This window comes from Penicillium atrosanguineum, assembly GCF_028827265.1.
Source record: "Penicillium atrosanguineum strain IBT 20685 chromosome Unknown utg000003l_segment0_segment0, whole genome shotgun sequence".
Lineage (NCBI taxonomy): Eukaryota > Fungi > Ascomycota > Eurotiomycetes > Eurotiales > Aspergillaceae > Penicillium > Penicillium atrosanguineum.
This window is the reverse complement of record NW_026623135.1, coordinates 2,039,677-2,056,886: the sequence shown is the minus strand read 5'-3', so window position 1 is coordinate 2,056,886 and position 17,210 is coordinate 2,039,677. Positions and strand designations below refer to the sequence as shown.

General features: G+C 51.2%; 4 protein-coding genes across 4 annotated transcripts; 2 read left to right on the top strand and 2 right to left on the bottom strand.

Annotated features, from left to right (window-relative positions):
* Positions 1-1,325: 1,325 nt before the first annotated feature.
* On the top strand, positions 1,326-1,766 carry N7443_004191 (uncharacterized protein; the record flags this gene model as incomplete). Its single annotated transcript, XM_056884247.1, has 1 exon — positions 1,326-1,766. One exon carries the CDS (start codon positions 1,326-1,328, stop codon positions 1,764-1,766), a length of 441 nt encoding a protein of 146 aa, XP_056742525.1.
* Positions 1,767-4,425: 2,659 nt separating this feature from the next.
* Positions 4,426-4,656, bottom strand: N7443_004190 (uncharacterized protein; the record flags this gene model as incomplete). Its single annotated transcript, XM_056884246.1, has 1 exon — positions 4,426-4,656. One exon carries the CDS (start codon positions 4,654-4,656, stop codon positions 4,426-4,428), a length of 231 nt encoding a protein of 76 aa, XP_056742524.1.
* A 163-nt stretch (positions 4,657-4,819) lies between these two features.
* On the bottom strand, positions 4,820-8,165 carry N7443_004189 (uncharacterized protein; the record flags this gene model as incomplete). The annotated part of the gene is made up of 2 exons (XM_056884245.1): positions 4,820-5,065; positions 5,121-8,165. 2 exons carry the CDS (start codon positions 8,163-8,165, stop codon positions 4,820-4,822), a joined length of 3,291 nt encoding a protein of 1,096 aa, XP_056742523.1.
* A 605-nt stretch (positions 8,166-8,770) lies between these two features.
* On the top strand, positions 8,771-16,200 carry N7443_004188 (type II myosin; the record flags this gene model as incomplete). The annotated part of the gene is made up of 5 exons (XM_056884244.1): positions 8,771-9,214; positions 9,267-9,410; positions 9,467-9,651; positions 9,710-15,695; positions 15,757-16,200. The coding sequence occupies 5 exons, from the start codon at positions 8,771-8,773 to the stop codon at positions 16,198-16,200; spliced, it is 7,203 nt and encodes a 2,400-aa protein (XP_056742522.1).
* Between the last annotated feature and the right edge of the window lie 1,010 nt (positions 16,201-17,210).

The following is a 17,210-nucleotide window of genomic DNA, read 5'->3' as shown; positions in this document are numbered from 1 at the left end:
TATGGGAGTCAGCAGGCTTGGCTCTCAGGGGAAAGGATGTGTTGGAACAGGCGGGAGATGAAGTTGCGGGCGCAAACGGCGCAAACAGGGTCCCGACTGCTCTGACGTAACCGACGGTCAAACGCTTCCGATACAAATGGTAGTTGAGTACAACGCGTGAAATGCAGTCGAGTCATGCAGTCGAGTCATAAAGTCTCCTTGAATCTGGGGTATTTCATCGTAACGTTCTAATTTGAGTCATATCTGTCACCGACGCTATTTGCGACCGTGAGAAATGAATGAGCATGGATGATCGATGTTCATATTCAGGTCGGGATCGCGCTGATGGATTACGAACCATGGTTCGTGACTATACATTAAGCCCTAAGTTGATATCGTGGTTGGTGAACGGCTGACCGTAGGTTAGAAATATGAAACTGATTAGAAATCCTGGGTTAGGGAATTGCTCATCCTCGTAGATTCCTAGGAACTTCAAAATACGAACGTTTGCAATAGCTTCGGATTGTTCACCACCTTAGGCAGCAGGCGGGCTTAGCGCGACACACCTGACCGATGACTCCATTATCGAGTCACCAAACCGATATCTGCCTATGCGAGTGGAACCGCATCACAAGGCTCCAGGCAAGGCATCAACGCTGTAGAGTTGACCGATCAATTGTAGTCCGGAAAGTCTGTCGTGACCGTCAATTCGGCGTGCCCGACGCGGTTCATGCCCTGAAACGCCTGCATTTCACCCCGGGCGAGACGGTGAGATGAGCGGCCTTGGCCCGGTGGAGCTTCGCCCACTGACTCAACAGCGCGTCTGTGAATCATTGGTAACTCTAGACCAAAACGGGGCTAATCCTACCTGGGTAAAGCGGGTTAATCACCCGTCTAATCACCCAGGCACACAAGGCTCCAAAGCCACGGTGGATCGGGACCCCAGATGGTCTCGACGAGAGCGGACTCCTTCATGGCCCCAAGCACTAAACCCGGGTTGAAATCATACATTCCCAATACGGTGCCCTAGGCCCCTAGGCTGCCTGGTACGGCTGATAGCCTTTTCTTAGCCACAATGGGCTTTCTCTGCCTGTTCTTACGATGTACTATGTCCGCTATGTCCCTTGGTGCCTATATAGTCTGGCACCTGTCTCGTGCTCGTTCTTCACACACTCAATTCATCCTGATCAGATCCTTTAATCCTGAGGATCATCTGTATACTTCATCTTGTATACCAACTCAACTGTATACCAACGTCTGTATACTTCGTCTGCCCCCGGCATCCATCTTTGCATCCAACCCTGGATCCAACTATTAGACAACATCAGCATACCTCTTTTATCACCATGGCTTCTCTCTGGTATTGCTGTGACTGCAGCTTCGGTCCTCACAACGCCGCTCTCTACGATTCTTGTGTCAACTGTCAACGCCGCCGTTGTGTCGAATGTGTCGAAGAGAAAGCCGCAGACGGCCTGAACACCCACAACCATGCCCACTGCCACGAGAGCTCACCATACCCTTCCGTGGCCTCATTCAATCCAGTTCGCCCAATGTCCCACAAGACAATGCCGGCCATCCCGACACCAGACCTCCCCGGTGTCCGCCCATTATATCGCGCGGCCCCAGCTCTGCTTGCCACATCCCTCGGTGCCACGACCAATTACTATACGGAGACCTACATGTACATCTGCTGCAACTGCAATGATGGCCCGAAGGTCTTCAATGTCCAGCCAGTCTGTGTTGTCTGCAACCACGTAGCCTGTGACTCGTGCACCAACGTCAAGTGAGATTGACGTATTCCTCTTGCTGGACAAGAATATGAAGAAATGGTAAGACCATCATCCATCCAGCTCACACAGCCTACTTGGATAAAACGTGCTGACTTTCAGCCCCAGTGTTACCGAATTAGTGATTCCACTTGGGTTTTTATGTTTTTATTTCCTTTTCGATTGACCTTTCCATTTCCCTTCTATTACACGCAAAGCGGGCCATGGATATATCAGCATAGCGGGGTTATATTTTGCGGGATTTCCTTTATGTCCTTTTATCACTCTCATGTTGTGATCATCTTCTTGCGATTAGATCTGTCTTAGATGTTGTTATACTTCTGTTTTGCTTGATCTAGTTAGCGCACGATGAGGTAAGCAGGGCAGGATCCCTGTCAGCCTCGCGTCCCAATCGAATCCATTCGATACATAACACTATACCTTTCCACCTGTAAGAAATAAGACATAAGGATAATAAAAAACAGGGCAATAATCCAAGAACCACTATCGAATTCCAGTGTTATTCCCGTGCATGACCGCGCCCTGCAGAGTGTAGTCATCCCTCTAGCAGTCCACAGGTTCAAACGTGACCTCGAAACCAGGGTATTCTGCCAGCAGCTAAACACCCCACGAACCCTCCATACGGAGCCCATTCCTGCCAGCCGAGCCGCACCCGGGCAAGAACCATCCATGCGTGACTTGAATGCTCTGTGCCCGCGACCAATAATCATTTCCGTAAAGATACAGCAGCGCTTCGCTTGCTGTCAAGTCCAATTACTTATCGACTAGTCACTTAGCCTGGGGCGCTGTGCGCCCCAAACCCGGATCTCAGAATCCAGAATCTAGGAAGACCGCCTTTTGCACCTGCATTACGCCCATCAGCCCTACGCCCCCTGGGTAAAGAAGCGGTCGCTTGGCTCACGGCCCCATTCTTGGCCTTGACCTTGATCTTGACCTTGACCTTAGGCAGTACCCGCTCGTTCAGCCCGCTCGACTAGCTCGTATCCGTGAGGCTGTGCTCCGGAAATTATTCCGCGTCCCGTAGCTGTCACTTTTACTTTGCACGTTACTTGTCACTTGTCAGCGAGAAAGCTATGTCCGTGAACTGCCCTGGTTCCACCGCCCCGTCTGTAGTGACGTTGTTTCGACCCGGGTGGTTTGGACCGGGCGCGGGCGTAAACATGGGGTGAACTGTTACTTTGGGTCGGGCGATGTTAGTCCCCCCGGGCTTGGGACTCCGGATGTGGAGAATCATCGATAATCGATGATCGATAATCCCCGTAGCGATCATGATCACGAGGATCGGCATCTTTGATCCGAGTGAATGGTATTCTGCCTTGCGGGATTTTGACTCACAGGCCAAGGATGCGTCTCCACCTGACCGGATGGTGTTCTGGTCCTTTATTGGTTTGGGATGATGTATAGACCGGGCCTAAGCTGCAGAGGGCAGGTACCGATGAATGACTGTGTAGCTTGGAGCTGACTTGACTCGACAGGTGAGACAGGAAGAGTATTCAACAAAGGCCAGAAATAATCTCTTTCTATTCTGGTGCTGAAACTTGTGACACGATCTGTTCGGCCCCCATTTTGCCGGTCTATACTTAGCACGCGATTGTCAGCCCTCGTTACTATCTTCGGGAACTCCGGTTATTAGTGCTGAGGAGATATCTTGGTCCTTTTCAGCTTTTGGTTGATTGTTTCAGTAGTCGGGTTCAGGTATTGATTACGACATTCTTGACATTCTGGGCCCCGCGTTTCGCACGGGCCTTGTCTGAGGTGCACGATAGGCTTGCTGTTTCAGGTGCTCGACGCTGTGGATTGAAGAATCGATATCGGATTACATTGGTGACTGACTTGAGCTAGTTTTGGAGCGCCTGTCTCGGTCGTAACCGGGATCCTACATTTCTGAATGTCTGAGAAATGACCTCCACGCCGTGTGGTCCACGATATATACCCCCGGTCACATCCTAAAATGTTCCAAGTTCAATAATATGTAGTAGGCCATACACACACATCCAAATGGATTTACCCTCTTGTGCAAGTTCCAAGGGCCCCTGGAAAAAGAAAAACACACAATATCCAAGGTCAGAATCTAAGCACTTCGAACTACAGTACCTTCAAATGCTAGAAGTATTTACGGCCAATGATTTATTCAGATACGGAAATATTGAACGAATATATGATATTCACGGTTACTAAGAATATGTGCTGCATACCAGCCGGCGCATCATAATCATACAGCCTCCCCAGATCCTTATAAAAATTTCCTGTGCAAGAACCCCAGCAGTCGACGGGTTCCGGAATGAAGCACAACGGCGAATTTACGACAGCTTCATGCAGACGCGCCAATGCCATTTCACCATGGCCTTCAGCCCGCGGGAAGATCGAATGATCAAAGTCCGACTCTCAAGGGACTCTCAAGGCCAATGCTTGCACCCGGGTATCGGGATGTACTTCAAATGCGGATTGCAGATTGCAGATTGCAGATTGCAGATGCAGGGAAACGCCGCGCTGGCTAATGATGCACAAACAAAGAAAATGGAAAGGGTAATACCTCGGCGTGGAAGGTGATGGGGTATCGCAAAGAAAGATGTGGATGGGTGGATTTGGCGCGGGGCCATCAGGCGAACTTTTGATGCCAGCTCACCTTGAGACTCATAGAGTCGGGTGTTGGGTAGGGTTACAGGGGCAAGACTCGCGACGGGTCTTGGAGAAAGCGCCTACGGTATGCGGCTATTTCGGCAGCCACGGTGCTGAATTCTTTCACCTTGTCTCGTCGCATCTCGTTGATGATCTCTTTTAAACCGGCGATGTAGGTCTCTTTTTCTTCTTCGGTTTGCCCTTCTCGGACTGCTCCCATCTCGATGAGGATTTTGTCATCTGTCGAGGTTAATAGCACTGTGGTCAGCATGCGGACAGGGTAGAAGAAAGCATAAAAGCATCGATGGGGTGATGAATAAAGGAGGGAGGCGGAGATCATGAGAGCAGGTGATATGAAAATAGCCCACACGATTGTCCGAGGGGAAGACGGAATGCAGATAGGAAAGGAAACCATATACAAGGTTGCACGGCTTTTAACTTGTCGACGCACCGCTTAGATTGATGTCCCGGAAGTGCTGGAAGTCGCAGGACCGATCGTTGCAGACACCACCTGCCACTTCATAGGGACAGAAGTATTTCATTGTGTCAATGTCATGGCTGTATGTTAGCGAACGGTAGCCGTCCGAAACGTCTTCAGCGTAGTTGGGGTGGTAGCGATAAGCCTTGAAGGACCGCAAGGGGCTGACGTAGGGAGTAAACTTGGAAGATTTTGGTTGATCCTAATCAGAGGGTTAGTGCTTGGCAAGTGTATTGACGGAAAGGTGTTGCGCATACACTAAAGATTCCAATCTGGAAATCCCGCCTTGGTTCCGATAGATAAGGGCCCGGACGTGCCCACGTTAGCGCTTCATGTTGAGGTTGATCTCGTGAACGAGGCGACGCTGCTGAGTCTTCTACAGGATCCTGGTCTCGCGAATGAGGCAATTCCACGAACTCCTCTATAGGAGCTGGACTGAATGGAGGAGGGCTGTAGGATTCGTCGGCCTCAGTAGCATCCTCTTCAACAATAGCATCGGGCTCATCGGCACCAGTCCCAGGCTCCGGAGGCTCGTAAACATCCGACTCGGGAGAATATTCTCTCTGGATCTTAGCATTCTCGTCTTCTGGGTCATAATCTTCGAAGACGTTCAAGGGTTTATCTTCTTCCTCGGAACCAGTCACTGGCAGTTCCCGATGCAGAGAATGGTCGATGTGACCAGTGTTCATCTGCTCTTCCATACCCGACACCGAATGAGTGTCTTGGAGACCGTAAAGATCGGTCTCTTCAAAAGAAGTATTGTGGTCAGGATCAACAGATTCGTCCATGGCAGAGCCAGGCGAGTTAGACCGGGTAGAAGGTGGTAAGTCAACACCATTGGCCCCTTGATTCGCCGTGGAACCATTGATTGGTGAGCCAGGCGTGTATTCGCGCGACTCCGAAAAATCCACAGCGGCTTCTTGACCCGAAATGGGAGCGTCCAGAGGCTGCTCCACATACTCTGCAGGGGGTGGCACAGTCGATGGTGCTGACAGAAGTATGTTAGCAATTATGGAATTCTTGATGGATTGTGACGAAAGGATGACAGTACCTTCTTCCACAGCTAGATGATGTTCGTTGAGCTCAAGTCCCGCCCGTTGAGGAAGCTCGTCTTTGTGCGACAGCGGCGAAGTACTTGTTTCGTCGGTGAAGGAACCAATGGGATTTGGTTGATCGGCGACGCTACTAATGCTCATGCTAGTAGCCGTGCCCGCTTCCAATATTAGGCCAGATGATGGGGCTGTGGAAGTCTCAGCGACCTCAGCCTCAGCCTCAGCCTCAGGCACACTTGATTGTGCACCCGATGAGGATGCACCAGAATCATCCAGGAATGGAGATTGAGTGCGACTAGCGGCAAGCTTTGCCTTTCGCTTCTGTTCAAGCTCTGCAATCTTGCGGTGCATGGCCTCAATCTCCGATTCCCGCTTCCGGATGTGCTCTTGGTCTCCAGGCCGATATGATCCTTGCGGAGTCGACGTAGAAGCTCTAGTAGAGGGGTATTTATGGAGAAGTGGCCTAGCGGTTTCAATAGTGACCAGATGCGACGCTCCTTGGTCCGGATTAGAGTCAACGTCCATGTTGTCCTCTTCATCATCCCCATACAGATATTCGTCCTCACTGATATCAATGATCAGTTTCTCCGCAGGCCCATGATGAGCCACTGCTTGGCTCGAGTGTCGCTTCGGGATAGCAGCAGGCTCATCGAAGTCGGCGGCGCGAGGGCGTTTGCGTTGAGTTGCTCGGCTCACTGGCGTCGAATCTACAACAATAGTCGGAGTAGCTTCAACGGGAGTCTGCATGCCAGAATCCTGTTGCGAACCAGTCATGAGGAGACCCGGAATAGATGCGGGCTCAGCGGACTGGGGCTCAGCGGACTGTGGGACAGGTGGGCGAACAGGTAGTGGATGTTGAACAGCGGGCGCAACAGGCTCTGACAGGTCCGCAAATTGAGCATCTTGAACAGACTTGCCAGGCAGAGTCAATTGTTGGGCTTGCTGCTGAGCCTGTTGCTCAGCTTGCTGCTGCCTCTTTAGCAATGCTTGCTTTTTCAATTGTTCTATCCGTTGTCTTGCCAGCTCTGTCTGAGCCTTGTTCCGCTCTCGCACCGGAACTGCAATTTCCTTGCCAGAAGTTCCGTTGGAAGAGGTACTTGCCACACTCGCGGACGTTTGAGTTGGTGTCTGTTCTATCTTGGCCTCTGATACCTTGGCAGCTTTAGCAGCAAGCATCCTTGCAATAAGCTCCTTCCTCTCTAGAGGTTTGCCCTCATCGGATTGGGAGGCGGGAGATGCAATGCTTTGGACAGTACTGGGGGTCTGCTTTTGGTTCTTTTCCGAAGTCGGCACTTCTATTGTTCTTGGGCTAGCAATGGACGCCTTAAGAGAATTGCCGGATGCAGTGGTAGTTGGGGTTGGCTCCTCACGTTGAGGCGTCGTAATTTTGATACCGACCTCTTCGTAGAGTCGTTTCAAGATGGCTGGGTTGATGCCCTCCGCAATCAGTTCGTGGTAACGGATATTGTGAGGCGCCAGGCTGAGTAATGCGCCCTGCGCTTGAATCCGAAGCTGAGCTGCAGATTTTGGAGGAGCTGCGTCATCCGAGGCTGCTGCCGTTGCATCCCGCTTTTGTACCTCTATTGCGCGATGAACCACAGCTGGATCTGCCGAAACAGATAGAGGCGGGTTGTAGGGTGAACTGCTCCGACTGGACGAGCGTGACCCCGATGATACTGTTTCACCTTCTTCCAAATCAGAATACCGAGAAGCAGGTACGTTCAAACCAGCCTGTTTGACAGTCTCTGAGAGCTTCTTCGTTCGAAATGAACGTCCACCTTCACTGACCTCACCTTCCTCTCGATTTGAATCCGCGGTATTCGACGCCTGTCGGGCCTGCGGTCGAGATACAGAGGTTTGGGCGAGGCCGTTTGTAAGTTCGTTGAATGAACCTGGGGCATGATTGGAGGACCCTGGGGGTGCGAATGGCATGGGTGGATACCCGAAGTTAGGCATAGGCATGGGCGGGAAGGCGCTTGGCGGAAGGTGAGATGGGTCAAACTGGCCCATTAAAGGGAAATGGGGAGGAAAGAAGAACCCTGGAGGAGGGCCAGGGAGTTGCGAATTGCCATTGAGGGCTGTGATGTTGAAGTCATAGCTCTGTCCAGGATTTGCGGGAGACGGCTGGGCAGCCGAGGCATATTCGGAAGTTGGAGGGTAGCTTGGAGGGATCAAAGAAGGAAATGTGGGAGGCCACTGCGCTGCATAGTTGGGGTGGCCACCAAATGCTGGGGGTGGTTGGTTCGACATGGCGAAGGGAGAAAGCCGATCACGAGGCGACACTAGGGAGGCGATGATGCCAACCGTAGATGGTGATATCTAGGAAAGCGAAGGCGATGTCAGATCCCCCATGTCATGATGTGAAAAGGTGAGAATCGCGAGAGGCTTCGAGCCTTGAGACAATAAAGCACGCGCGTTTAACTTGGAGAGTTCAGTGGAAGCCGACGCGAGATGGATATCGGAGGATAGTGAACAGAAGGGTGGAAGGGAAAAGTGAGATGTAGTCGAAGACAATGAAAGTCGAGGACTGTGACGCGGAAGTGGACCAACCTGAATTAAGCGCCCGCGAAAAAAGAGTACCATCACGTGACATGCACGGGCCACGATCGGCGGGAGTCCGAGGAACGCAGTGTAAACAAACAGCGTCAGCTCTCTCCACTTGACGACATCACCGTCTCCGTTGCAATCGGGGCACTTCACGTCTTGTTTTCACTTATACTTTACTTTCCTACTGGCACCATTTATCATTCGTGTTGGTTCATCTCTTATTGCCTCTCCACCTCTCCAATTTGCGTGATTTGACTATGCGATACGGCTTTGACACCGAATAATGACCTATTAAACGACCTTCCGACATGCTTCCCTCTCAAATGAACGGCGCCAACGGCTCGCCAAAGCGAGCAAGCCTGTTTGGTCGCTCCTCACCATCACCAGTACCCTCCCAGACACGACCAAAATCAGCCATTATTACGCCATCTCAAGGGTTCGACCTGAGCAAAGGGCATCTGCGCAATTCCTCCGTGTCACAAATATCCTCTACATTATCTCCGGGAAGCACAAACCGTGAGAGGTCCAACTCTGGTCGCAACAACCCCGCGTCTGGAACCTTTGCGCCGAGCTTTATCAAGTCTGAAGAGCTAAGGCGGGGGGCTGATCAGATTCGCGGACTAGAAGGCGAGAACGATTTCTCTGGCAACAAATATGTGTGGCTACGGGATTCCGAGAAGGCGTTTGTCCGTGGTTTGGTCCTGGAAGAATTAGAAGGAGGCCGGCTCCTTGTGCAGAGCGAAGATGGCGATGTAGGATTCTACCTCACAGAAGCTATGACTATAGCGCTGACAATTTCAATAGCAACGCGAAGTCGATGCCGACCAGGTCGACAAGGTTAATCCGGCCAAATTCGACAAGGCCGACGACATGGCCGAATTGACTCACCTGAACGAGGCTTCGGTCGTTCACAACCTTCACACCAGATACCAGTCAGATTTGATCTATGTTGGTGGCCTTATGAAATAATACCGGAGAACTGTACTGACATTGGTGTATCACAGACGTACTCCGGCCTCTTCTTGGTGACTATCAATCCGTACTGTCCGCTACCTATCTACACGAATGAATACGTGAAGATGTATAAAGGCCGTGGGCGAGAGGAGACTCGACCTCATATCTTTGCGATGGCAGATGAGGCTTTCCGGAACCTCGTGGAAGAGGGCGAGAACCAGAGCATTCTTGTGACGTGAGTTTAAATGCTGGGATTCTGGGGCTCAACACTAATTTGACTGCTCCCTTAATAGTGGTGAATCCGGTGCTGGTAAGACTGAAAATACCAAGAAGGTTATCCAGTACCTAGCAGCTGTCGCCACATCCGATACGCCTTACGGTCGATCAGGCACAAAAAATCTCTTCAATCTCTCCCAGCAAATTCTCCGTGCCAACCCCATCCTTGAGGCCTTTGGTAACGCCCAAACGGTGCGAAACAACAACTCTTCTCGATTTGGAAAGTTCATTCGCATAGAGTTCTCGCGATCTGGCCAGATCTGCGGAGCATGGGTCGACTGGTATCTCTTGGAGAAATCGCGTGTCGTCAAGCCGAACGCTACTGAGCGAAACTACCATGTCTTCTACCAGCTCTTGCGAGGCGCGGACAAGAAGATCCGTGAAAAGCTCTTGCTCAACAACATGCAAATCGAGGATTTCGCGTACACACGGGATGGAAATGATTCCATCGTGGGTGTTTCCGACCAGGATGAGTGGAACTCTCTGATTGAGGCTTTCCATGTCATGAATTTCTCCGAGGAAGATCAAATGTGCATCTTGCGCACCATTGCCGCTGTCTTGCATCTCGGCAATGTGACAATCGCGAAGGAGAGTATTCGTGCAGATCAGGCCGCTCTCGGCCGTGATGGGTACGCTAGTGTTGAGAAGGCCTGTCAACTCCTAGGCATTGCCCCTGAGCCTTTCGTCGAGGGATTGCTGCACCCACGGGTGAAGGCTGGCCGCGAGTGGGTCAAGAAGGTGCAGACGCCGGAGCAAGTACGCCTGGCGCTTGATGCCTTATCGAAAGGTATTTACGAGCGCGGCTTCGGCGATCTGGTGACACGCATCAACAACCAGCTTGGTCGCTCGATGGCTGATGACAACTATTTCATTGGTGTGCTGGATATCGCTGGTTTTGAGATATTCGACAACAACAGCTTCGAGCAGCTCTGTATCAACTATACCAACGAGAAGCTCCAGCAGTTCTTCAACCATCACATGTTTGTCCTTGAACAGGAGGAGTATGCCAGAGAGCAGATCGAGTGGCAATTCATCGATTTCGGCAAGGATTTGCAACCGACAATCGATCTGATTGAGTTGACCAACCCAATTGGTATTTTCTCCTGTCTTGACGAAGACTGTGTAATGCCCAAGGCGACGGACAAGACTTTCACGGAAAAGTTGCACTCACTTTGGGACCGCAAGACTCCCAAGTATCGCGCTGCTCGTCTCAACCAGGGCTTTGTTCTGACCCATTATGCGGCCGAAGTTGAATACACCACCCACGACTGGTTGGAGAAGAACAAGGACCCTATGAACGACAACATCACGCGCCTCCTGGCTGATTCTAATCAGAAACATGTGGCTAGCTTATTCTCGGATTGCGCCGAATCTAGTGAAGGCAGCGAGAATCCCAGAAGTCGAGTGAAAAAGGGCTTGTTCCGAACCGTCGCACAGAGACACAAGGAGCAGCTCTCAAGCTTGATGGCCCAGCTCCACTCGACCCATCCTCATTTCGTCCGCTGTATCTTGCCGAATCACAAGAAGCGCCCGAAGATGTTGCATGCTCCTTTGGTCCTGGATCAACTGAGATGTAATGGTGTCCTTGAAGGAATTCGAATTGCTCGAACTGGATTTCCCAATCGTCTGACTTTCACCGAGTTCCGACAGCGATATGAAGTCCTCTGCAAGCACATGCCCAAGGGGTATCTCGAAGGGCAGAGTGCGGCTCAAATCATGCTGGAGAAGCTTGACATGGACAAAGCTTGGTACCGTGTTGGTCGTACAAAGGTTTTCTTCAGAGCCGGTGTTCTAGCAGACTTGGAAGAGAAGCGAGATCAGCTTATTCGCACTATAATGAGTCGCTTCCAGTCCGTCGCCCGAGGCTTTGTCCAGCGTCGCATCTCGAACAAGCGCCTTTATCGTGCCGAGGCCACGAGAATTATCCAACAAAACTTTCACTCCTACCTTGAACTCAAAGGCAGTCCTTGGTGGCGAATGTTCTCAAGGATGAAGCCTCTACTCGGAGACACACGCACTGCCAAGGAGGTCAAAAAGAGAGACGACCAAATCAAGGAGATGGAAGCAAAGATGAAACAGGGTCTATTTGACAAGCAAAAACTGGATGAGGAAAGGCGTCGCGTGGAGCTCGAGATCCAGAAGGTCCAACAAACTCTGGAGAGTGAGCGTGCTCTCGCACTTGACAAAGAAGAAATCTTTAAACGTCTGCAAGACCGCGAAGGGGAGCTCACCGAGAAGCTATCCGAGGCGATTGCAGATCAGGAGAAGTTAGAAGAGCAGTTGGATGATTTGATTGATGCCAAGAAGACTACCGATGAGCAGCTGCAACTACGCATCACGCAACTTGAACAGGCTGGTCAAATCATCCAAACTCTCGAGTCTGAGAAGAATGCCCTGCAATCTTCGCTGCAGGACATTGAGAACAGACTTGCCGAAGCGGAGGGGCAGTTCACCGGCAAGAACGGTGAGATCCAGGAGCTCAACCAAGAAGTCAAGATGCTTCAAAGTCACCTGAGCCTGAAGGACCGTAAGCTCCAAGATCTAGAGGCCAAGTTGTTGAAGACCGACCAAGACCTCGATGTGAAGCTCGCCACCACCTCGAAGGAGCTTGAGAAGTCCAAGAAGCAGGTTCGCGAGCTTTCCGACGAGAACCAGTCAATTCGTCAACAAATTAATGAGCTTTCATCCACTTCAACCGGCTATGAGGACTTGCTCCGTCGCAAGGAGAGTGAAATGGCCGTTCTAAGAAATGACCTGAAGAAGCATGACGAGGACAAGAGGTCACTGGTGGCCGAGAAGACATCTCTCTCGAGTCGTCATGACAACATGCAACAGCGTCTTCGCGAGGTCCAAGCCGAACGAGATGCCATGCGGTCAGAAAAGACTCAACTGGAGCGAGAGGCGGCAGATGTCAAGAAATTGCTCGACGAGAAACGATCTGAAGACGCCGAAGCTGGGGAAAGCCGCCGAATGCTAGAGCAGCAGGTCCACGACCTCAAGGACCAACTGTTCAAGACGGAAGCGGACCTTAGCCGTGAACGCCAGTCAAGAGACGATGTTCAAATGCTTTCGGAGCACAATCTTGCGCAGCTGAATGAGAAATACACCGTCCTCAATGATTCCAAGATTGAAATCGAGAAAGCCATGTACATTCAACAAGACAGCCTGCGCCGAGCCACGGAGGCCCGTGTTGCAGCGGAGCAGTCCCGGAAAGAGCTGCAAACTGAGTTGATCAAGCTTCGCGAGAGGTTTGCAGATGTTGAGAATGCCCGCTTGAACGCCGAAGCAGACATAGAACGCAAGATTAAGCAACAGGCTGATGAGCACATTACAAGCCTGCGGAGCGATCTTGATGAGAAGGCGCAGTTGCTGGAAGACATCGAAACCGAGCGCTATCAGCTTTCGGTCCGGGTTCAAGAACTTGAGCACGCGATCTCAGAGTCTGACAATTTCCGGCTTCGCCATGATCAGCACAAGGAACGACTCGAAAGAGAGCTTGTTACCTTGCGAGGCCGACTGACTGCTTCGGAGAACGACAACCGATCCCTCCTGACCAAGATTCAGCAAAAGAACCTGGATATTGCCCGCTCGACCTCGAAAGCCAGTGACAACAATCGCGTCCGATTGACGAACCTCCAGAAAGAGAAGGCCAAGCTCGACGAAGAGAACAAGAAGCTTGAGCGTCAATTGGGCGAATCTCAACTTGCAATCACGGCTCTTGAGAAGCAGAAAGAGAAGCTGTCCTTGAGCCTGGAGGATCTTAATCATGAGGTCCAGCGTGAGCACAAAACCAGCCGAAATGCTGAGAAGGCCGCGTCCACTGCCAACATCCAGCTCTCGGAGGCGAACCGCAATCTCGAAAACGAGCGACAATTGCGGACTCAAGCCCAGGCGAATACTCGGCAAACCCAGAACAGTCTTGATGGCGCTCACAAAGAGGTCGCTGATCTCCACCGCCAATTGATTCTATTACACAGAGTATTCGAACCCGAAGCCTCTGAGCCCACTCAGTCCTGGGAAGCTGTTCAGCCACACTTGTCGAAGCAGGTCGACTTGGCGCAAGTCTTGGACACCGTACAGCACAAGCTCCAGGTGACGGAAGAGAAATACGCGCGTGCCGAAGGTCAGCTTTCGGAGATGCGCCGACGTCATACGGATGAGATGAAGGAGCTTGATTCAAGATACTCGACCTCCAAACGCGCTCTTCTCGAGGAGATTGACCAGAATGAAGTGGCCAACAACCGCGCGCCTGCACACTTCAGGAAAAACTCTGAAAATGCGGCGAAGAGGTACTCAAACCCGACAACACCCAATAAGCGGTACAGCAACCTGCAAGATGGAGCGCCCGATTCAACACGATCAGACAGAACGGTTGATACTGTGGGCTACCAGAAGCGAATGGATACGGCTGCTGAGATCGAAGAGCTTCAAAACAAGCTTCAGATGACTGAGATGCAGAACAAGCATCTTCAGAATCAGCTTCAATCCACTCCCAACCGTGATATCTGGCAGGATGATAGCCCTTCAATGCGTCGTATGCAGCTTCTCGAGCGTGAAAATGGACGTCTTCACGACCAGCTGGATGACTCGGCTAAAAAGGTTTCGTCTCTGGAGCGAAGCATCCGCTCAGGGCAATTGTCGCTGCGTGATATCCAGGCTAAGTCACACGAGGAGTTGTATGACCTGATCAACTCGCAAGAACAGTCTCGCCGTTCTCTACTCAAGGTCCACAATGATACCATCGCTGAATATGGCGAGGCCAAGTCGCAGTACGAGAAATTGAAGCGCAGTAAGGCCTCTCTGGAGGTTGATCTTCGCGACGCTTGCTCCGAAGCTCAAGAGCTGCAAGCTGGCAGAGAGCATGATGCCGCCAGCCGCAACCAGCTTCTCCAGGAATTCTCTGACTTGCAGATTCGCCTTGATGCTGAGACATCCAGGACTGCCGATCTTGAATCCAGCCTCAGCTTGTACAAGAGCCGCTCCGATGAATACTTCAGCAAGCTTGAACAGGCTGAGATTACTGTTTTGAAGGCTACTCGTGCTGAGCAATTTGCAAAGTCCCAAAGCCAGGAAGCCACAGAAACCTGTGCCCAGATCATGTCCGAGCGGAAGGAGATGGATGGTCTTGTTGAAGACTTGCAACGACAGACCCAGTCTCTCGAAGCTCGCATGGAAGACCAAGCTGCAGAGCTCCAAGGCGCCCTGCAGGCCAAGCAACGCCTACAGAACGAGCTTGAGGATTACCGTAACCAGCGTGCCATTGATCTAGAGGACAAGGAGACCTCAATGGAGCAGACAAGACAGAAATACCAGAGAGAGTTCTCCACCATCAACAGTGAACTGGAGATGGAGCGTGAGCGCTTGCTCAATGTCCGCGGAGAGAACTCTCGTCTACGTGAGGATCTGGAGAACCTCCGAAGCAAGTGGGACAACGAAGTCATCAACAGCTCCACCTGGGCGAAGGAGAAGGGACGCATGGACATGGTCATGCAAGACCTTACCAACTCCCGGGACGAAGCTGCTAAGGCTCACAATGAGGCTCAGAGCAAGGTTGTCTCGCTCCTCTCGCAGGTGCGCACTCTCCGCACAGGTGTGGATGATGTGACAGCCGAGCGCGACTTGCTTCTCAAGGACAAGAAGATGCTTGAGGGCCGGCTGGCCGAGGCTGGCGAGCGCCTTGAAGATCTTGCCAAGGGAGAGAGTCCTTCCATGCGCAATGCTGCCAGCATGGACCGTGAGCTTCTCGAGCTCAAGTCCAAGCTTGCTCAGCAAGAGGACCTATCTACTGCCGCTGTTGGTAAAATGCGTCGCGCTGATGCTCTGGCTACCGAGATTCAGAAGGAGCTTACCACCGAGCGGGAGACCAATGCTCAGCTCTTCAAGGATAAGGCTGGACTGGAGAAGCAGCTTAAGGAGGTGCAGCTCCGCTGCGTTGATCTGGAGACAAAGAGCTACTCTTCTGGTAGCCAAGATGTGCGATTCTTGCACAAACGGATCAAGGAGGTACGAAAACACGTTGAATCCATTGATTCATATAAATCTGCTAACACGTTTCCCGTCATAGCTCGAGACCCATCTTGAAGAACAAGAGAACAAGAATAGCGCTGAGCAGCGCTCTCTGCGCAACGTCGATCGCACCGTCAAGGATCTCCAATCCCAGATCGATCGACGCGACAAGGTGAACGCCCAGCTCAATGACGACATCAACAAGGCTAGGGACAAGATCGAACGACTCCTCCAAAACATCGACGAGCTTCAACAAGGCGACACCCAAGCCCAGCTCCAAGCTCGCCGTGCTGAGCGAGAGCTTCGCGAGGAACGCGAGAAGGCCCTGCACATGGAACGCGAGCTTGAAGGATTGAAAGCAAAGCGATTTGAGCGAAGCAGCACCCTCAACCGGGCCCCCATGGCCGCACTGAGCGATGTGGGCAGCCGACGAGGAAGTGCAGCGTACGGATCTAATGATATTCCTCAGCGACAACCCAGCAACACCAAAGGGTTCTTGTAAATAGGGCTGAAGGGATGTGGACAATGTTGGTTTGGGAGTTTTAGCTATGATTTTTGTGTTTTCTGCTTTTATTACGGTTGGCGTATATGTGCATTCGAGATGGACATCTTGGTTGTTCTTGTTGACCATGAGGTCTTGTCTATATGACTTGAACGACTATGTGTCTTACTCGCTTTTTGGTGTTGTATGTATTGGATGGCTGTCTGTTTTTGCTTTTTGGTTTTGGGAGTAAATACGCTCAGTGGGGATGAATTAGGATAGGGTTAGTTATCTACAACGCGAGAATTCAAGATCAGACAATATTTTTGAGTGTAATTTTAAAGATCCAGATTTCTCTCTTTACTCGTGTATGCCATGTGGTTTTTATTCCCCTACAAGTAGCTTCAGTCTCAATAATCAGTGCACATAGCGGAAAGAAACTACTCCATCAGCTCGGTAGCCGGCCTTTGAGCCGGCAATGGCTGAGCTGGCAAGTACACCTCCTTCCAATTCCACCCGTTCTATGTCTGCATTCTGGCTCTTTAAATGCCACTTGATAAAGAGTGCCATTAAAGCACACACAAGGCAAGCACCACTCATAACTGCGCCTCCGGCGTAGTATCGAGGCTTCTGTGAATCCGGAAACATGTATGAAGTGTAAAGGTGCGCAACTCCGGCCCCCATCAAGTTGACTACGGCAAGAGCACTCGCACACTGGCTTGACTTAAGTGATGATCAGGTTTGATGGGGGTTGAGTGAGGATGTCTGAAAGGTATCTGGTTAAACTTACAATTAATGGCATAGAAGAGATTGTAGAAAAGCTTACATCCAACGTAGAAAATCATAAGGCATGTGTTGTACTGGTCATTTAATATGCCAAGCGTATCGGGCAGGCCGGCGATTTTCGCATTGGCGATATTGTTCCTGGAAAGATCAGCTATGACCCCATCAAAATTGAGATGAGCTAAAAGCTAACCTGTCAAGGATATCATCAAGAATAAGATGGCCACGGCAGGTAGCAAGCAGCTGTC